Source organism: Phaenicophaeus curvirostris, chromosome 20, assembly GCF_032191515.1.
Source record: "Phaenicophaeus curvirostris isolate KB17595 chromosome 20, BPBGC_Pcur_1.0, whole genome shotgun sequence".
Classification (NCBI taxonomy): domain Eukaryota; kingdom Metazoa; phylum Chordata; class Aves; order Cuculiformes; family Cuculidae; genus Phaenicophaeus; species Phaenicophaeus curvirostris.
Window position 1 is genome coordinate 3,572,720 of NC_091411.1, and position 20,458 is coordinate 3,593,177.

A 20,458-nucleotide genomic window follows, 5' to 3' on the forward strand; every position below is an offset into this window, starting at 1 on the left:
CTCCCGTGTCGCTGAGCAGAGGGCATGGTCTGGCCAGGACGTGGCAGCTGGCCGCACTTGACAGCTTGCTGGGATGCTGCAGGTCCAGCCTGCCCGTGCTGCAGATGAGCCGTCCTGGCTGCCTCCCTGCTCTCACAATTTTAAGCCTGATTTCCCTCCACCTCAAAGGCAGCGAAACCGCTGTGATTTAATTGACAGCAGTTTTCATTTGTTCCAAACTCTGCAGGCTCATTTGTTGCATATTAGCGTTTCTCTTGATGAAAACAGCTTCATTGCAGCCTGTCCCTTTCAGGTGTTTTGCTCTGGTGACTTTGGGTAGAGCTTTTGCTGCATTCTATCCTCAATCTCCTTGAATTTTACCCAGATGCTGGGTACCATCTTCATCTGCTCTTCAGAGCTGCAATGTTGATGAGCTTATGTGGCTCCACAACAACTCCCAAAAAAATGTTTTCACCGTTGAGAGCAAAGCACTTCAGCTGTTTTTAAAAGAAACTTTACAAACCTGACATTTCAAAACTGAAAATTGAACATTTTCACTTGTAATGGGAAGAGTTTGGAAATCTCCAATCTGATGCTGTGGCATCCAGCAGCAGTGAGGCCTTCAGCAGCTCCTGCTGCCTTTGGTGCTCTTCTGCTTCCCAGAGCCCTCCAAAAGTGTGGCTTGGTTGGAGATGGCTCCCCTGGCCCACCCGTACCGTTGGGTCCTTGGCTGTAGGATTACTAGTTATGGCAGTGAAGCTGGAATTTTGTTACTTGCTGTTCATACAAATCCAACTTGGTGCTCCCAAGTGAGCATGCGTCTTAGGTCCGTGGTGCAGCACAGAATCAGAGCCAAGTAATGGGTTCACTCAGAAGAAGACAGGATGGGAAGGACGCTCCATATCTCCTTGTTGCCTTTCTTCTCCCCTTCTGCAGCCCTGTAAGGCAAGCGTGGGTCTGCATCTCCCTCTAGTGACTTCTTGCAGACTATCTCTTCATCAGCTGCATGGCACCAGCACCAAGAATTCACCAGCCAGGGTTGTGGTCCTACCAGCTCTTCTTGGTGCCGTTCACCAGGTTGTCCATGCCCCATGGAGCTCAGTGGGAGTGTGGAGCAAAGTCTGAGCAGGTGGTGGTGGTGGTGGCTGTCTGAGACTGATGAAAATGCTGCTAGGTGTTCCAGGAGAGGTGAAGGTCCTTCACACCTGCCACCCAACCCAACCCTGGGCCCGTGTGTGTGTCTCAGTGTGCAAACGCAGTGCCAGCTCTTATATTGGAGCTGGAGGTAAAAGCAATGTGCATTTTAGATGCAAGAAAACTCTCTTAAGGTTTAATTTCTTTTTCATATTCAGCACTTTTGTCTTGAGTGCAGATATTTCTATCAACATTGCTGTTTTCCTGCATCCATGGGTGGTACCTGGGCTCTGCTGGTGGCTGTAGGGCTGGAAGAGCCATTGCAACCTGCACTGTCCTGCAGGGACCATAAGTGTGGCAGCTGAAGACAGAGCGAATCCCTTGCAAGCCACCACCTGAAATTAATTTGCCCCAAGGATGCAAGAGGCTCCACCTGGGCTTGTGTCTGCCTTCCCTCTCCAACCCTTGGAGGTTTATCAAAGTGCTGTTGCAGCTGCTTGGCTGGGAAGCAGATGTGCTGGGGGGTCTTCAATCTCCCATACCATCCCCTGAGACAACTGGGAGCCTTGGAATACACAGAAGCAGCAAAACCAAAGGCTGAAGGGGCAGATCGATCCCTCATGTAACTCTATACGTTTGCTTTAATTGGTTTAGTAATTGCTTGGATTTCTGTCATTAAGCTGTGGGCTCTTGATGCCCCTCCAGCATAGATGATTGTAGGGGGGAACAAGGGGGGAATAGGATCCTTTCCTGTAGAAAGGATCTAAAGCTGCTGGAGATCATCCAGAGGAGGGCATGGAGTTGGTGAAGGGTTTAGAGCAGAAGCTGTATGAGGAATGGCTTGTCACTTGGTCTGTTCAGCCTGGAGAAGAAACTGATGGGAGACCTGATCAAGGTCTGCAGCTTCCTCACAAGGGGAGGAGGAGGAGCAGGCGCTGAGCTCTTCTCTCTGGTGACAGGACTCAAGGGAGTGCAGCAAGATGCACCAGGGGAGAGTTAGATTGGACATTAGGAAAAGGGTCTTCACCCAGGGTATGGTGGAGCACTGGAACAGCTCCCCCGGGGAAGCAGTCACAGTGCCAAGCCAGAAGCATTTGGCCAATGCCCTCAGCCCCACAGTATGAATGTTGGGGTTGTCCTGTGCAGGGACAGGAGTTGGAATCAATGATCCTTGTGGATCCCTTCCAACTCAAGTCATTCTACGGTTCTATGACTGTGAGAAGGAGCTTGTTAGTGTGATTCACACTGAGAACTGGGCTGTGTCCCTTGTAGAGGGTGGGTTTTGTGTTGCAGGGGGCTGAACTGACCTGCCCATCACCGATGAGCTTCCCTGGAGCTCATGGGTTCCTGCCCTGGGCTGCCCTGTGTCCCCCAGCAGCACTCACGCCTGTGGGAAATTAAGCAGCACAGACTATGTTGAGCAGGGAGAAGGGGAAAAATGAAAACTTCAAATTTCATTCTTTTCCTTCTTCCCTTTCAGGACTCCAGACTCACTGATTCAGATTTGACCCTGAGGCCACCTTGGACGTGGGAGGATGCCCGGGAGACCTTCAATGTCCAGCCTGATGGGAGCACCCTGACTTCACTCTCTGATACTGACATGCTGTCGGCTGAGGAGAAGGAGGGCAGCCTTTCTATCACGGATGAAGGCTTTGAGCTGTTGAACTCCACCTATAATAAAATCACCAGCCCCGGCAGGCCAGAGCTCAGCAGGAGCAGCTCACGGGTTGCTGGTAGGTCTGTTGAGTCCATAGTCATGTTTTCCTCTGTTTCTTCTGCATACGGTCATGATGCCTGGGTACCTGATGGTACTTTCACTCATCCAGGACCCTCCACCAAAACACACAGAGCAGCCAAGAAGGAGCGTGCCTCTGACCCCTGGGAAGAGAATGTCACCACGGAGAAGCTGACAGGTGATGTGGGCACCCGGTGGCAGCTCTTGCCCAGCAAACCTGCTGATGCCATCACGGACCTGGACATGCCTGCAAACTTCGCCAAGGTCTCCGCATCAGCACCTCAGGCAGCTGCCCCCAAAGGAAATGTGCCTGAAGGTTCCCTGGGAACGGGGTCAGCAGCAGGCACCCCAGAGCATCCTCCAGCAGAAACCAGCCCTGCTGTCCCAGGGCTCGGGGGCGGCACTGCCTACCTGGGACACCCCATCTTGCCAGTGGCACGTGGGCAGCAGGGTCGTGTGAAGATGGGACCTCCAGGGCTGCCAGGGCCACCAGGGCTGCCGGTGAGTGGCAGAGGCAATGTGGCTGCTGGAGGAGAGGGATGGGTGGTGGTACATCTTCCCCTCCAGAACAGGGAGTGGGCACAGGCTGCTGAGCTGTAGTGCTGGCACCTTACAGTGGGAAACTGTGCACCAACCTGGCCCTGCAAGAAGTTTTTTTGATGTCCCTGAAGAAACTTCTCTGACAACTGGAACAGGTTGCCCAGGGAAGTGGTGGCTGCCCCATCCCTGGAGGTGTTCAAGGCCAGGGTGGATGAGGCCTTGAGCAGCCTGATCCAGTGGAAGGTGTCCCTGCCCATGACAGAGGGTGGAACTGGGTGGGCTTTAGGATCCCTTTCAACCCAAACCATCCTATGGTTCTATGAACAGGAGAGATGATTCCCTTATCCCCACTGCCCTAGAGATGGTCTGAAGTTGTTTAACCATCTTGTCAGCCTTCATTTCACCATGGTCATACCCAGCAGCAGGCTGAGGGGCTCAGACTGGGGCTAAGCTGTTTCCTTCACCCCGTTCCCACAGCAAACCCGAGACATCAGCCCCCAGCCCCTGCTGACATCGCTGTCCTTTGCTTCTTTACCGTTGCAACACCCCAAAACTCATGGTGGTTCAGAGCAGAGCATTGAATTTATCTTGGAATACAATGTTTTGACTATTTATCAGATTATTCACCCGTTGTAGTGGGATGGAAAAAGGGAAATTTAAAGAAATTGGGAAGCTTGGTAGGGAGCCCACAGGAAAGGTGAGGAGGGGCTCTTCATCAAGGAGTGCAGGGACAGGATGAGGGGGTATGGTTTTAAGCTTCAAGAGCGGAGATTGAGATGAGATCTTAGGAAGAAATTCTTTACTATGAGAGGAAAGGGAGACCCTGGCCCAGGTTGCCCAGAGCAGTGGTGGCTGCCCCATCCCTGGAGGGGTTCAAGGCCAGGTTGGATGGGGCTTGGAGCCCCCTGATCCAGTGGGAGGTGTCCCTGCCCATGGCAGGGGATGGAACTGGATGGGCTTTAAGGTCCCTCCAACCCAAACCATTCTATGACTCTGTAACTTAGAACAGATAAATCTTTGAAGAAGTCATCAGTCTTCATTGCAAAGTAGCTGAAAAAATGTTTTTATGTATTTTCCCGTGTTTATGTTCTCTGCCAAAATGATTTCCCTAATTTGGTTAAATATTCTTAACAATTCCTCTAGAAAATTGCATTTCATTTACCCAGGACCACTGCCAGGAGTCACAATGGACGCTTTCTCCTCCCCCTGGGCAGACACCCCCATGAAAACTGTCTGGGATGCCTGGAGCTCAGGGCTGCTTTCAGGGTTGGTCTGGATGCTGTGGGGCAGGACTCCACGCATGGCTGCTTTTACAGCTCTGTTTGAGGGACCTGGCTCTAAATTCGTCATCGATGAGCCAGGCTTCGTAGGATAATGGCTAAATTTAGGACTGCTAGCTTCCCCCTCGAGCCTTCTCCTTGCTGCCAGCGAAAATAGAAGAAAATAGCAAAAGGAACAGATGCTGAAGGATGAAAAAATCCCGGGAGTGGAGGAAACGTCACGGCATTTGACAGCCCTGCTGTCAGCCGGCAGGAGGAGAGGCAGCGTGAGAAGGGGACTCAGCCAGGAGGGAGTTGCTTTTCCACTTGTAGAAAGTATTGAGGTGGCTTTTCTCTTGATTTTGAGCAGCCTGGGTGGAAACATGGGTACAAACAGCTTCCTCTGGCAGGGGTCAGGAAAGTCAGTGGGGCACAGACTTCCAGCCCTGCCTCACCACACTAAGGTCTTCTCCTTGGATGCGAGTTCGTGTACACCTGGTTTGCCACCTTCAGAGGTTTTTATGCCTCTGCAAAAGCACTTTGAGTGGCTGTTCCAGTCAAGAGGTGTGGGTGGAGATCTATTGATCATCCTGCCAAATCCTGATCGTGCCCTAATGCTCCTAAGGGCATTTATGGACTGTAGACCTCGCAGACCACATGCCCTCAGTTCCTATCACATTGTCTGCTGTAAAAGCATTGGAGATCAGTGGGGAGAAAACCTAACATGTTATGATAGGAATGGTTGGACTCGATGACCCGGTGGGTCTCTTCCAACCTGGTTATTCTATGATTCTATGATTCTATGAGAAATGGAAAGTGTTTCTTCCTTTAAGAGCTGCTGATTTTTATGATCCTGCTAATCCTCCTTGCAGGAGTTTCATTGTGTTGCCCATAAGCAAAAGCTCCTTGGTTTTCATAGCTGGTGTTTCATGGGGTATTCCCAGCTGTCGCTTCATCCCCAGAGTTGCCAGCATCACTGCTGTGCCTGCGCCATTCGGCATGAGCGCAGGGGGCACGGCCCCAACCCCTGGGTAAGGGGACCTGAGCCCCGGGAGCTTCAGATCTGGGTGCTTTAAGTGAGAAAAGACCCCTTGGTGAAACATCCCTCAGTGTCAAAGCTGTTTCAGGGCATGGAGCTTCACTTTTACCCATCCCATAGGCACAAGGCAGCGACGTGGGGCTCAGCTGCTGTGGTTGGTGTAGGTTGGTGTGGGGTGAGTAGTTTGGTGTGTGTTGGTGTAATTCAGCCTGGATTCCCAGGCTCACTACCTGGCTCAGCCAAGGCCATTTGCAAGCTCAGACAAAAATGAGTGGCTGTCATTGGAGCCATTAGAGCCGCAGCTCTGCAGTGGACACACAGGCAGATGCTGTGCTGCAGCCCGACGTGTTCTCAAGCTCTGCCGACGTCTTCCAGGTAGATTTCTTTCAAGAAAAGCCAGGATCTCCCATCTGACTTTGTTTCTGTCCATCAGCTGCTACAGTTGGTAAGCCCTAAAGCAGGGTCACTCCTTAGCCACAATGCACACTTTTAACTACTGATGGGCTCGATCAGATCTCACACAAGTTCAAAGCTGCAGATGTTTGCATCCTCTTCCAAGCTACTGTTTGAGTGTGTGGCCGTGACCCAGCTTTATGGGTTTTTCTTCCTAACAGACTGCCTTTCCTCACCAGGTGTCAGGAAATGTGCTCCTGCTCCCTGGCCATATGGGCTGGGATGTTTCTCTGCTGGATGCTGCAGGATTACACTGCTCAGCTGGCTGAACAGAGCTGCTTTCTGCTGCCAGGGCAAAAGAGTGGGAAGGGAGCAGCATAAAGTGGGGGATGCGCCTTCCTCCCTTCCCCTAAGAAATGGGTGTTTCTTTGAGACTTTTGCTGCTGGTTTGCTCCAAATCAGCTGTTTCGGTTCCTGCTTTGCTGGGATGGGATGGCCCTGGCTGTGGTCACCCAACCACCGTGGGATGTCCAATGGTTCGGGTGACACAGCTCCCCTCCTTTGCCTTTCAGGGCTGTCCTGGGAAACGTGGACTGGTGGGACCCAAAGGAGACAAAGTGAGTATCCAGAAAAACAGGAAAGATACGGGATAGAGCATAGGGTCTAGGGTAAAAGCCACAGACTATTTGGGTTGGTCTGAGTGCTTTTCATCAAGAAGGCAATGTGAGCTTCTGAAGCTGCAGTCTGGGACTCTATATGTGCATTTGGAAAAGGAAAGGACTATTTGTACTGGATATTTTAAGCCCAGGCTCAGGACTGAGCTGACTGTCTGGACAAGCTGCTGTCTTTCATCGGAGTCATTTAATGGCTCTGCAGAGACAGCAAAGCAGGGAGGTGAAAAGCTGTAGCTCACATCACCTGGAGGAGGGATGCTGGTGTGTCCCAAAGCCCAGTCCTGTGCTGTATCCACCAGTTCATCTTGGAGGGATATTTGGCCTCTAGCACTGCATTGGTCAGACCCTCAGCTGCCCTTCCAGCTCCACGAACTCAGCGCAGCTCAGGTGGATCTCCTGATGCGTGCAGCATTGCCCTAGCACGCTGGCAGAAGCTCGGAGATGCTCTGGAAGAAGGGTGGTGCCTCAGTTTCTCCATTCAGTAAAGCAGCAAAGGTGCTGCTAACATCTTTTGCGTTACCATTTCAATCTTTCCCAGGAAGTAGAAGGACAAACTCATTGCCCTGTGACTCGTGCCACTTCTGTGTTTACTAGCTTCAGTACCTGTGGCATTTAGATAGGTCTAGGCACAAGTGTTTGCGTATGAAGCTCATTCCTTTTGCTTTCCTGTTCTCAGGTTTATTTAGTTCTTAAGAGCTGATTTGAACCCAGGAATGATGCATGTGCCTAGACACAGACTTTGCTCTGACTTGAGTCAGAGCCTGTGTTAACTCTTTAAAAAGCCCACTGGTTGTAAGGAGCTGCCTTTGTCTTCCTAGGGGTACCCTGGAGCTGTGGGGCGGACGGGCCGCCCGGGTGACCCAGGCCCTGTGGGCATCCCTGGTGTCCCCACCATCGTCCTCTGGAGGAACTCCAAGGAGGACTGGCAGACGTTCATGGTGAGTTACGGCCATGTGGGTGAGCACTTGGGAAGCTCTGCATACACCTCCCCATCAGCTCCCATGCAGGCAGTTTGGCTCTGCTGGGATGAGAGCTGGGAGGAAGAGTTGGTGATGGTTTGAGATTCCTAATCTGTTGGGTGGGAGGACAGAGGTGGGGTAGAGGCAGATGGGGCCTGAGAGCAGATGCCAAGGAGAGAGATGCTGCTCTCGGGAGGCATCTCTGCAGGCAGCTGGCCTTGGATGAAATGGGGTCAGTGCATGCCCAGTCCCTCTGTTCTCCTGGGACCGACTGAGATCTTGAGTCCCCTTGGTGCACACACGTCCATGACCACGGGTGGTTCATGCCCTGCCCCTGTAGGACAGGGGCCAAAGAAGATCCAAGCTGTGCAGAAAGCAGCCCCTCTCCTGCTCTGCGTTGCAGGTGACAAAGCTTTGCTCCTGTTTTCCACTCTATCCCAGTTTTCTGCCATGACCCAGCTGTGTGCTGTGGCTTTGGCTCTAGCTCACAGGGCTGATGCCTGTTGCTAGGACGAGATATTTTTGCACCCAAGTCTTGCTGCTTTGGGGAGCACAAGAGTAGGATTGGGACCTGTGGGGAGCCAGGAGTGCTTCAGCTGTGGTGGAGGTGGTGCAAAACACGATCATGGCAACAACCCAGCCAGCCTTGTCTAGGTTCCCCATCTCCTGACAGCACAATGACTGCTGTGATCAAGCTCAATTTCAAACTCTCAAGCTTTGCCAGAGCCAGGCAGGACGATAGCAGAAGTCACTGGGATTCCAACTGCCTTAGGGCCTTTACTAACCTGGGGCTGGAGATCCCTGGAGTGGTGATGCTCTCTGCTTTGTGTGTCTGTAATCTGCTGCTTATGGGACTGCAGCCTGTCTGGATAATATTAGCTGCTTGAAGCAGACACCAGGCAAAGCAGCTTGAAAGGCAAGGTGGTGCAACGCGCAGAGTGATGGGCTGAGAAGAGGCTAGGCTTAATGCTCCAGCTCTCTAAAAGCCCTAGTGAACTTGGGTGGGACATTTGACTTCTTCAACTAATTCCTTTGGGAGGAGGTATAATGGCACCCTCTGCTCCAGGGCAAATGCCTTTAATGCTAGCAAAACTGTTCAGTGAGGAGGATCTTTGTTGTGCCAACACAGCACATCCCAAGGAAGGGTACAAGGTGGAGAGGATGGGTCCTGTGCCAGTCTGGCTGTCAGCTTAGGATGACCAACCCGGCTTGAGCCAGACCTGCCCCTTGCAGTTTAGTGTTGGATCGGATCAAAGCAGCCGTAGAAGATAAACACCTGCCTTAGAGGAGTTCAGATTCCTTCTAGAGCTGATTATTTGGAGATAACTTGGCTGATCTGGTGGACCTCAGTGTTCTCCTGTCCTCCTGCTGCTCTAGAGCAGGATCTGTGCTGTTACTAATGCTGATGAGACCCATCTGGGCACGCAATGCAGGACCAGAGTAAACAGGGGTAGGAGAAAGTGAGCTGGAGGGGTTGTCTGGAAAAAGCCTGCAGTTCTAGGGAGACTCTCCATGCCTGTACCAGGGCATTTGCCTTCCTCCCAGGGTGTTGGGGGTACACATCTGTGGAATCAATTCCTGTTGTCAGGGCACGGTTGCAGCATTTTGCAGGGCTGCTGATGCTTCTTGCTCTGACACAAATGTGGGGTTTTTTTCCCTGTCTGCACTTGAAAAGCAACCTCAGGCTTTGTTCTTCTGCAGGCAGAAGTGTTCATGCCTATAGGTGTTGCTGCAGACCGTGATTTCTTCGGTGTACCACCACCTTCCATGCTTGGGCAATTTTTGGGAATGCTGGAGGGAGCAGATGGTTTCATCTCTCTTTGGGGAGCTGAAGCAGGAGGGTTGTCGGGGCCTTGGCTGCAGGCACCCAGGGGTTGTGTGCTGGCATCGATCCCAATGCTTTTGGCACAGCGCCGATCTCGAGGGGAAGGCAGTGTCTGGTGAGGATGACGTGGGGCACCCGAAAGCCTTGCTGGGCTATTGTGTCTGTGGCCATATGACCCCGGCGGTGCCGGCAGTGAGGTTTTGCTTGGCAGCAGGAAACAGGGAGTGCAAAGCCATGGGCTGGGTTTTGCTAATCTTTGTTGAGCTAGCGCAGGGGTGAAAAGCTGAGCACTGGCTGCTGTGGAGGCAGGGGGAGGTTGTCTGCTTCTGCAGCCCCTGCGAATTCCTGCGGGGCTGGAGAAATGCTGGGGCTTGGGACAGTGCCGTGCTTGTGATTTGGGAGCTGCTGGGGTTTGTTGTGGGCTCAGCCTTTGAAAGCGCAAGGCAGAGGAACCGCCTCTCAGGCCAGGAGATATAACACAGTATGATAGACCGGGAAAGCGAAGGACACCAGTGACTGTCCCAGAGCAGTTATGGCTGTTGGGATGCTCAATAGCCTCTCCTGCTCCTTCCCAGTGAAACAAATCTTTGCTATTCATGGGAATGAGCAAAACCAGCCACTGTGATGCTGCCCCAAGCCCCTGTCTGTCTGTTCATGACATGCAGACAAACATCAGGTTTGGCAAGGAGTTGTCTCGGTGTGACTCGAGGGGCAGAAGTGGTTGCTGTCTTCTTCTGGCAGTGTTGACCTTGGTAGTGGTGGCGTCCCAGAAGCCAGGGAAGAAAGAAGAACTGGAGCTCCTGCAGTTATTAGGGAGCTTAACCTGCAGCACTAGAGTAATTTGTTTTTATGTCTTCCACTGCCTTTAAAAACAAGAGGTCAGGCCAGGTAAATGAGGGCTGGTAACCTTAGAGAAGGAGAATATAAAAGAAAATACTGCTCCACGCAGCTGGTAGGCAACCTTTAGGATTTTCCTGCTACTGAAAGGCCAGCAGCTAATGCAGCTCCGTGACTGCGTGGTTTTACAACTGTGCTGTGGGCTGGGGAGGGCAGCCAAGTCCATGCTTCAGGGCATGACATGTTCTCCGTAGAGCTGTCAGAAGGGTTTTTCCTGCCCCTGCTCTCATGCTGGAGTTTTAGCAGAGGGACAGATCCCTATGGTGTTCACTCTCCATCTACATCCCTTCCCTTTGTTATGATCCCTGTACCCATCACACTGCTCTCTGCTGCACAGAGCTGCAGTGAGCAAAGCGATGGCTGTTCCCTGCTGAAATTGCAGAAGGCAATTAATTTCTCTCCCCTCTCCTTGGCTTCTGGTTCTCCTGTGGGATTTCCCCCCCTCCCTCCCCCCACCTCTTTTTAAAAGGCTGAATTTTGTTTTGAAGCCTAATGAAATAATATCCTGTCCTGAGTGAACCTGAGTTCACTGATTCCCAAGACAAGGCAAAGGCATTGGCTGAGCTCCAACTGCTTCTAAAAGTTTTTGTGAGCAGCTTTTGAGAGAAATGAGAGCTGGGTGGATGAGAGGGCCATGGCCTGGACCCCATAGGCTGGCAAGGGCTGCACGCAATCACTTACAGTAATTGGTTTGGGATCAGCTTGAAAGGGCCTGAGAGGTCTGGTGTGGTGTTAGAGCCAGTTAAATCCATGAATCCATTAATCCATCCATCCATCCATCCATCCATCCATCCATCCATCCATCCATCCATCCATCATCTCCCCCTGCCAAGAGTCCTGCTCATCATTAGAAATATTCCCATCTGTTGATAGGTCTGTGTTTGTTTTCCATAATGAGTTCCTTGGCTTTTTCCCTTCTCTCTCCTCTGGTATCAGAGGACAAATTTTTGGAATGGGGAGCAGGAGGAGGTTTCCCAGTGGCCCCAAGGCTGAAGCTGGGGAGCATGTGGGAATCCTGCTCCTCCAGCTGCTTTGGCTTGGTGTGAGGAACAAGGAGGGGCTTTTCTCAGCCTTTGATACCAGACAGGGCTTGGAGGAGCAGCCTGGACCATATGTTCAGCCTCGCTGTGGGAAGGAGGAGGAAGAAACATTTGCCTCCTGAGTGTCTGTGGTCTGTGCTGCTGGGAGGGCAGGAGGATAGTTGGTAGTTGGAGATAGATATCATTTTGTTTCCCAGTCATCTCCCAAAGCTTTATGCAACCTGGCTTGGAAGTGGTCAAAGACCTGTGCTGTGAATTTTTAGGACCTTTACACTGGCTTTGAAGTATGATGAGATTATTTGTGGCGATTGATGATGGAATTTGCCCACCCTGTATCTTCTGAGTGGTTTTTTTCCTCTCTCTGGTCATCTGATCTTCTAGAAAACTGGAGATGCATGAAAGATTTGGCTGCTAGGAGCAGAGAGAAGGCCTGCTGGCCGTGACTGCTTGGGTATCTCCTCATCTGGGCCTTCGGATGGGGCTGGCTGGGATGAGCTTTCCACCTGGAGCAAACTGCATTGTCAGAAAAGCTTGTTTCAGTCCAACCTGGGCTAAAAATGATGATTCCTGCACACACCACCAACACATTTCTGATGTCTCCATGTGCAAAGCGTTTCTGGTGTCCCAAAGCTGCCGGAGCACTCATGGAGGAGCTGAGTTTCAGCAGACTTCAGAAGAAGTGGGCTGTCTGTCATAATTTGCTAACACGGCCATGAGTTCCTTATCTCCTGCACATTGTCCTCAAATTAAACCTTCTCCTGTGACTTAAGTACACAAAAGTAAAATAGATTTGGTAGAGGACCAGTTCATTGTTGTGTCTTCCCAAACAAGAAGAAAAAGCCAGCAAAAAGGAATTTGGGACTTTTTCGTTAGGATATTTTGATTTTTCTTTTCCCCTTTCTCCTTTCAGCAATCATCGTTTTTCCACCTTCTGCACGCGGGCTGGCCGGTGAGTATTGCTGTTGAGTAACTTTCTGTGGTTCATTTTTCCCTCTGCTTGCTCAGCTTGATTTTCCAGTCTCCAAGCACTTTGTCAGTGAGATCTGTTTTACCAAGGTTTCTCTTTTTAATCCAGAGAAAACCCGGAGCCCCAGGACCTCCAGGACATCCAGGAAGAACAGGAGCACCTGTAAGTGAGACCAGCCCTGGTGTCTCCTTCATGTCTGGGTGCTGCTTGGCCCCACTCAACTGGGGCAGCTTGTAGAGTCAAAATCCCCAGCCATTTGTATGGTCCTAGGCTGCAATTAAGGACCTTGGGACTGAGTTTCAAAGAAGCCCAATGGTTTGCTTGCCTGCTTCCCACTGAAAGACAAGTGATGTTTGATATCCAGCTCCCTGGGCTTCACTGGCAGGCACAGCCTCTGCTCTTCTGTCTCTGCCAGCTGAGCAGTGCTGGCTTATGTTCCCCAGGGCACTGGGTTCCTGCCAGCATCTTTGGACCGGGACCATGACAGCCTCTGCAGGCCTTGTGATCTCAGCATGGGGAGGGGTGGGAGGTCATGTTTCTTGACTCGATATTTGTTTCTGCACAGGGACCCAGCGGAGATCCAGGGGAGCCGGGTGAGAAAGGCCAGCGGGGTTACGTGGTGAGTGGGGTTGCTGACAGAGATGCTTGGAGGGATACTCTGTGGGGAAAGTGCAGTTTGGAGAGGTTTGAGTGTGCCCTCGGGGCTGTCCTGGGGATCCTTGGAGACCTCACTCCTGTTGGATCAAACCCTGGTGTGCTGGGTGAGAGAGAACCAAGTTTGCTGCTGGTTTGGGAGCTGTGCAAGGAAATGTGTACCTGGTTTGAAGGGAGGATCTTGGGAGGTGATACCTTGGTCATATCTCCAGGGAACTTGCTGTAGCTGGCAGGGGTGGCTCTTCATGGTGGGCTCATTCCCTGAACCAAGTCTGTCCTGCAGCTTCTCTCACCCCAGTTTGCAGGTGCATGGGCTCAACAACTGCTCGGCACAGTCCCTTTGGGTGCTGAACTCTGCCATGTGTCACCCAGCGCTCTCCCAGGCAGGTGGACACAAGGTGATGTGGTTGTCCACAAAGCACCCTGTCCTTTGTCACCTTCTGGAAGCCACTCACCTCCTTCCCTGTGGCTCTGGCCAAAGGGCTATGTGGGCTCTGCCTGTGCTCCATGCCGTGCAGCGTGCTCTCGTGGAACCCAGCTGCCTCGCCTGGGACTGAGCAAGCACAGCTGCCTGTGGGGTTTAGGTGCCCGAGGGGTAAAAAGAAAGGAGAACAGATGTCCCATCTCCAAGCATCTCTGGAACTTTTGTCTCTGTGTTCCCAGCTATTCTTTATCCTGCCTTAATTCATTATTACCAGTGAGCTAAGGGGTAAAAAAGGTGCCCCTAAGGCTTACCTGGTGATGGTCAGTCCGTGTGCAAAGCACCTGATGATGCTCTTGCATGTGGAAAGCATCAGAAATGGCTTTGAGCATAAACCTCAGAGCCAAGAATGATGCAGAGAGCTCTCCTTTGACTTTCTTCTAATGCATTGTTTCTTCCCTGCCTTCCAGTTCCTTTCTTGCTGTACAGACACTGGCTGTGCCTCTCCCAGTTTCGGCTGGAGAGCTTGGGCAGGTCCATGTGCCCAGCATTTGCAGTGCCTGGATGCACAAAACTTCTGCCCCTGCCCACCCACACCATCTCCTTGCGAGGCACTCAGGGTTTAGCAGGCGTTGCTGCAAAAGCAGGAGGCAGGCACAGCACAGCGTTGAGTTTATTGGTTTCATAATGATATGGATTTTTTTTAATTACTCTTGCTTGGCTTTTTTCTCCCCAGGGTGAACCCGGGCTCCAGGGCTTGCCAGGACGTGCAGGTTACCCCGGCTCGGATGGCTTCCCTGGCCTGGATGGCAAACCTGGGCCGTGGGGGCTGCCAGGAGAGCAGGTGAGCTGGGAGCAGGCAGGCAGGGCCATGGCATGGCCAGCATCAGAGTGGGGAAGCTGCAGCCCCAAGCCTCAGGCAAGAGACAAGGGGCTCTGACTCATGCTGCTCTTTATGTCTGCTTGCCTCTTTTTTAACTAAAATGCTCCTCCTAAGCCTAAAAACCCAGGCAGCCCTGGATTAATGCCTCGAGGTTCATGTTTCTCAATACAAAAAGGGCTGTCAAACAGCACGTGTGTGTGTTTAGCTGCGATAACCCAAGTGCTGCAGATCCCTAGTGGGGCCTGAGCACGAGGGCTGGGCTGCTCTTCTGCATCCGAATCCCCTATTTGCTTTTACAGCAGAAAATAACAGGGAAAAGGGAAGAAGTGAGAGCAATTATGGACTGCCTGGATAGCAGTCAAGCTATGAAGCTGGTCACTTGGTGGTGTGCCAGTCCCAGCCTTTTTCCAGACCCCTGGCAGCAGTCTCTGGGGAATACGGGCAACACACCTGGGCTGGAAGCTTTCTTGGGGACTTTTGGAGAATGGTGACAGGGACTGGACCATGCTGAGAGGTTTGGGGTGGGAGTCTGCACCGGAGTGGCCATAGGCAAAAGGCAGTGGGACTACTCAGGACCTGCTCTGCTCCTTCCTCCCTCTCCCCAGGGACTGCAGGGCTTCCAGGGTGACCGAGGCCTGGCTGGTGAGAAGGGAGAAGAGGTAAGCTGACTCTCGCTTGCTCTGCCACGGGCATGATTCAGTGTCAAACCCTGTCCCAGCACGTAGACTTAATGCCAAGCAAGAAGAGCTTTTCCTCACTGGTTTCACTGGCGCACCACTCTGAGCCTGTGGGTGTGCGTGTGCCAGCCCGATGTCACAGGAGGGCGTGGGATGCCCTGTTGCCACCGTTCAGCCAGGTGGCATCCTGGCTGGCAGCCACCTTCACCTCTGTGCCTGCTCAGCCTCCAGCTGCGTGAGCATCCGGTGCTCTGAGGTGCCCTAGTCTCAGGTCCCCTCCAGGGTGTTCCAGGGCTTTGTCAGCCAGGATGTAAAATGTCTATAAAAAAATGAATACTAGTGGTTTCTGTCCACCCAGGTCTTTTTTAGCCAAAATCTTTAGATGTACCCAAGAGACTTCAGCACTGAGCTCCTCCGAGGTCTGATCAGACCAGGGTATTTGAAGCCCAGTTTCTTCTTTCTGAAACAGAAATCCCATGTGTTTTTTCTTTTCTGGCCCATACTTAGTACCCTCTTGCCTGTGAGCATCATCCCAGCATCCAGATGGAGAATATCTTGCCCTTGGGCTTGACCTCTGCACTTGAGCACTTGGCAGCAGCAGACACGCGAAGCTTTGCTCCACTCGTGAACCTTTTCTTCCCCATGGGTGCTGTGTGCAGCTCAGGGCATCCAGGTGTCCTCATGGGCAATGCGCATAGCATTGCCACACAGTCCAGCGCTGCCATGGAGAGCCCTGTCCCAGCCCTGCAGACCTCCGTGCCACTGCTGTTGCTAGCGTGGTGTAACGCAACCTTGGGCCATGGGGGTGGAGTAGCCCCATTAGGGTGGCACTCTGGTGGGGACAAGCAGCCAGGCTTTCCTTCTGGGGCTGACTCATTTAGCACAAACTTGAGGGTCTCCATCCCCCTGCACACCTCTGATGGTCCTTTGAGGAGCACCAGCCACATTTTAGCTCCTGATGCTCCAGCTGGAGCTCACATGTCCTTGTTCCCATTTCAGGGTTTCCTGGGTGACCCTGGACCAGCTGGAGAGAAAGGAGAGAAGGGAATGAAGGTGAGGGTGTCTGTCCACGCTCTTTACAGCCCTGCCTGGGTCAGGCAGAGGATTGCTCCTTCCCTGCCATGGTTCCCCAGCCCCAGGTCACGCTGTCCTCCATTACTTAGGCTGCTCTTGGCTTTTCCAGGGACTGAAGGGAGAAAACGGCCTGCCAGGTCCTGCAGGACTTCATGTGAGTTAATGGGGAAGCCCAGAATGTCTTCTGATTGCTCCTTCCCTCCATCGCCATTCCTGGGCTGACCCCTTTCTGTTTCTGTGACGGCCAAAACTGTGTCCCTGGCTCCAGCCCATGTTCTCCTGGCTTTGGGCAGAGGGCTTGGGTTCTGTGTTCTCCTACAAGGGATGGGACAAAGGCAGCTGCTGCCCCAGGGTGGGCAGCTAGCTGATGTCCTGCTCCTGGCTGCTTTCCCAGGGGATGTCGGGTCTGAAGGGTGCAATGGGCTTCCAGGGCCCCGTGGGGCCAGAGGTGAGTTGTTTTGCTTTCTCTGCATCACCAGCCCTGCCCGAGGAGGAACCTTCCCCTTCTGCTGCTCCCCACTGGAAGGATGGGTCTGAGGAGGGAGGGATTGGGCTTTGCAGGACACTGCCACCACTTTGTGGTTCACTCTTAACAAATCCTTATACTTTTTCATCTGAAAGCTGGACCTAAACTACATCTTCACCATCCTTTTGCATTTTTTCATCAATGTTTGTGTCCTAGAATTGGCTCTTGTTAATGGGGATGTTTGTCCCAGAGCAACCAGGCCCATTGATCCTTTGCATGTCAGGGGCAGGAGCCTCCCCTCACCTCCAACATCTCCCATATGGATGTTTGCATCCCAGATTATTCTCCTGGCTGGCAATGAAGAGCAATGAGGCTTTGCAGAGCACATTGCATTGCGGTTTATTTTAGGTGACCACCTTCAGCTGAGATGATTCCCAGGCTGACGGCACCTGGGTTTTTCCGTGCTGTTCTCAGCAAGCCAATAACTTTGCTCCTGCCATGTCTTTTGGGAGGCATCTCAACCTGGGAAGTGTTTATAAAGGATTTAAAAGGAAAATTGAAGTGGTGTGGTGGATTGAAGCACCTTCCAATATGAAGGAAGTGTGTGAGCAAAGGGCATGATTTTTGAAGGATCATCACATAATGATGGAAAGGAAAAGGGACTTAGGGATGTGAAGATTAAAAAAGAGGGAAAACTGGCATAATTTCTCTCCTGCTCCAGGGAGAAGGTGGCTCAGTGGGTCCCCCAGGCCCTGCTGGCCCCATGGTAAGTCACACCTTTTCGCTTCAAACCATCGCTGAAAAGCAGGCGGTGGCTGGGCTGGGGGAGCTGCTGCTGTCTGGTCGCAGCAAGAGTGGGGCAGGACCAGTGTGGGTGAGCTGCCCACGTTTCACCCTTTGAGCTGATTTCCACCTAAAAAGGATGCTTAAAACACAGCCTCCTGGTAGTGAGGGGGGTGGTGTGGAATGCAGAAGGGCAAATGACTCATTCACACCCTTACAGCGCCCCCAGCATCCCCCCCAGCCTGGGGCTGCCTCTGCTGCCCTGGGGGATGCTTGGGGGCCCCATCCAGTCTCCTCCCGTATGGTGCATGTGGCCACAGCACTGAGCACCCTCTTGCGTTACAGGGAGAGCCGGGCCAGCCAGGATCAGTCGGATGCGGAGGTGTCAATGGTTCTCAGGTGGGTCTGCAGTTCCCATCCTTTGCTACGTGGGATTTTGCGGCCACTGCGCTCATCCTATCCCTTCCCTTCTCTCTCCCCAGGGAGAAATGGGCCCTCCTGGCTTGCCTGGCCCCCGGGGCCCCAAGGTACGAAACCACAGTGAGGGATGAGCAGACCTTAGTGATGGGGTGTCCTGGGGCAGCTGGTGGCAGTGCTGGGAAGGGAGGGTGTTCCAAGCGTCACCCAACCTGGAGGAGCCTCCTCCAGCTGGGCTGTGATCGTAGCCTACCCCAAAATCTGCCGAAGAGGCTGAGATGGGGGTGGGAATCCTTTCTGTACCCCTTGCACTGGCAGGGGGGTCCCATCATGCTGGCTGACTTGGAGCCCTGGAGCTCCTCAGCAGAGCGGTGTTTCCCAGGAGAGGTTTTGCACCGCAGGCTCTGTGTGATGTGTGCAGGGATTTGGTTCTAACGGCAGCTTCTTGTCCCCTGCTGCTTTGCAGGGACCACAGGGCTTGCAAGGGAGACGCGGCCCCCCGGGTCCCAGGGGCATGAAGGTGAGTGAGTGCTGTCCTGGCACACAGCACACCACATCTCCGAGGTGTGTGTCCCCCCTCCATGCGCTTGTTGAGCAAGGAAGAAGCTGCTGGGACCTTGTCCCCCTGTGCTTCAAAAATGGGTGCAAAATTCTTGACCCTGCAGGTCTTTATGCTCACCCTGGAGCAAGTGGATGGGTGGGAAGGTCTGTGTCCCTGCTCTGGGCAGGTTGGGAAGGGTGAGGTGATGGGGCAGTTGTCCCCAGGGTGCGAGAAGCAGCTCCTGAGGGGCCAGGCAAGGTTCTTCTGGGCTGGGGTCTCATCTGCAGAGCAGGACAGTGAGCAGCACCCTCCTTCTCCCAAACCTCCCACTGCCTTTGCTCTTCCCTAGGGTCCAGCTGGGATGGAAGGATCTGCTGGTCCCAAAGGAGACACTGTAAGAACTTCTTGCTGGCATGCTTTGACCTTGGTGGGGGTGAAGCCCGGGGCTGAGGGCTTCCCCTAGAGGGACCTGAGAGGTGGAGTGAGATATCCTTGCCCCTGCTTTTGGAGGGGACAGGGCGGTGGTGCTTGCCGCAGACCTCACAAATGAAGCCTGGAGGTCCTTGACAGTCTGGGGAGGGGACACAGTGGGGCTGGGCGCTCTCTGCCCAGCCCAGCCTAGCCTAGGCTGATGCCACCACTCCTCTTGCAGGGTGCAGACGGTGCCCCTGGGATAAGGGGACTGCTGGGACAGGAGGGCCCTGGGGTAAGTCCATGGGAGCGGGTGGCTGCGTGTGAGATGCTCTCATCCCTGCGAAGCACCATGGGTGAATGCCATGCCACCCTCAGCATCCCGTGGTGTTTGTGGCCTGAGGGCTGATGGGGATGATGGCCACCTCCCTATGGCCACACTCCTCTTTTCCAGACTCCAAAAATCCTGACTCTGCTGCTTGCAGGGACCTTGATTTTTTTTCTTTCCCTATGGGTTTATCAGCAGAGATGCCCCAGCCCTGCCTGTCCCCTCCCTGGCTGCACGATTATGTGCACCCCGTTTTCCAAGGGTTTGGGTGCTGAGGTGCCCTTTGCAAAGGGTAAGGAAGCCAGGGCAGCCTGGCCTTCCCCCTGCCTGACCCACACCATCCCCTCTAAGCGCAGCCCTGGCTGCCTTTGCTTCTTGTGCTGAAACCCCAACGTGCAGAGCTGAGAAGTGGTGCTTGCAAAAGGGAGGGATGCAGGGTGGGAGGCAGGTGGTGCATTTTGGAGGCTGGGGGCTGCTGTGTGGCTGGGGGCAGCTTTGGGAGGGCTTATGCATCCCCCTGTCCCTGTTGTGCATGTGATCTTCTCATCTGTGGTTTTAGTTACATTGCATTTTGTGTCTCCCTCTGAAGGGGTTTATTGGCCTGCCAGGTTCAAAAGGCACCCACGGAGAGCGGGTGAGTGATGAGTTGGGATGCAGGAGAACCGCATCAGAGCAGCCCAAAGCACCAGCTTTGTGTTCTTTGGCTGTGTTTGGAGTTGATGGTTGAATAGGTGGCAAATGCAGACTTTTGGGAAGGGGAAGATGCCTTTGGGCTTGCCTTGGCGTAGTAAGAGAAGCTCTCAGACATGACAGCGCGTCCTTAGGTACTATCTGCTTTGGGGAGGCACAAGGGAAGTAAGAGTGCTTTAGCGTGTGTTAAGGGACACGATGATGAGGATAAGTTGCTCATCATCATGCTGACATCAGGGCATGCTGGTGGCACTAATAGTTTGGTGTGAACGAACCCAGAAGCTCTGGAGCCCCTCTACCCCTCCACAGGGAACAGATCAAGCATGTACCTGCTCCAAGCTCCAGAAGGCCCATTGTGGGCAACGCCCTGGTTGAAATTGGGAAAAACTAATTTTCTTTGGTAGCAAAGTCAAATCACAGTGTGCTCTGGTTGCAAGGAGTGGCAAAACATGGTTTCCTGAGTGCACCCTCTACCTCTGCTGCTCTTGCAGGGCTGTCGGGGTCCAGGTGGAGCCAAGGGAAACCTGGGAATCAAAGGAGAGAAGGTACCACGTGCCCAGGCTTGCGGAGGGATTCCTCAAGTTGCTTTCTCTTTTGTTGCTCAACTGTGCTATTTTCCAGCTGGGGGATGAGTTTCTGTGGATGTCCAGGCACCCAGGGGCATTTGCTTTT

At 53.0% G+C, this 20,458-nt stretch overlaps 2 protein-coding genes across 2 annotated transcripts in view; one reads left to right on the plus strand and one right to left on the minus strand.

Moving 5' to 3' along the window:
- The window catches only part of LOC138729157 (collagen alpha-1(II) chain-like), a 94,680-nt gene that overhangs the window by 54,118 nt on the left and 20,104 nt on the right, over positions 1-20,458 (plus strand). The window contains exons 7-26 of the mRNA XM_069873154.1: positions 2,594-2,859; positions 2,962-3,349; positions 6,652-6,696; positions 7,572-7,691; positions 12,385-12,423; positions 12,550-12,603; positions 13,007-13,060; positions 14,253-14,360; positions 15,005-15,058; positions 16,076-16,129; positions 16,260-16,304; positions 16,545-16,598; positions 17,338-17,382; positions 17,745-17,798; positions 17,882-17,926; positions 18,283-18,336; positions 18,707-18,751; positions 19,010-19,063; positions 19,686-19,730; positions 20,278-20,331. Coding sequence (XP_069729255.1) covers positions 2,594-2,859; positions 2,962-3,349; positions 6,652-6,696; positions 7,572-7,691; positions 12,385-12,423; positions 12,550-12,603; positions 13,007-13,060; positions 14,253-14,360; positions 15,005-15,058; positions 16,076-16,129; positions 16,260-16,304; positions 16,545-16,598; positions 17,338-17,382; positions 17,745-17,798; positions 17,882-17,926; positions 18,283-18,336; positions 18,707-18,751; positions 19,010-19,063; positions 19,686-19,730; positions 20,278-20,331 — 1,677 coding nt within the window. The remainder of the gene's footprint in view (positions 1-2,593; positions 2,860-2,961; positions 3,350-6,651; positions 6,697-7,571; positions 7,692-12,384; positions 12,424-12,549; positions 12,604-13,006; positions 13,061-14,252; positions 14,361-15,004; positions 15,059-16,075; positions 16,130-16,259; positions 16,305-16,544; positions 16,599-17,337; positions 17,383-17,744; positions 17,799-17,881; positions 17,927-18,282; positions 18,337-18,706; positions 18,752-19,009; positions 19,064-19,685; positions 19,731-20,277; positions 20,332-20,458) is intronic.
- WHRN (whirlin) overlaps positions 1-20,458 on the minus strand; it is a 231,093-nt gene that overhangs the window by 32,389 nt on the left and 178,246 nt on the right. The gene's annotated exons all lie outside the window — the stretch shown is intronic.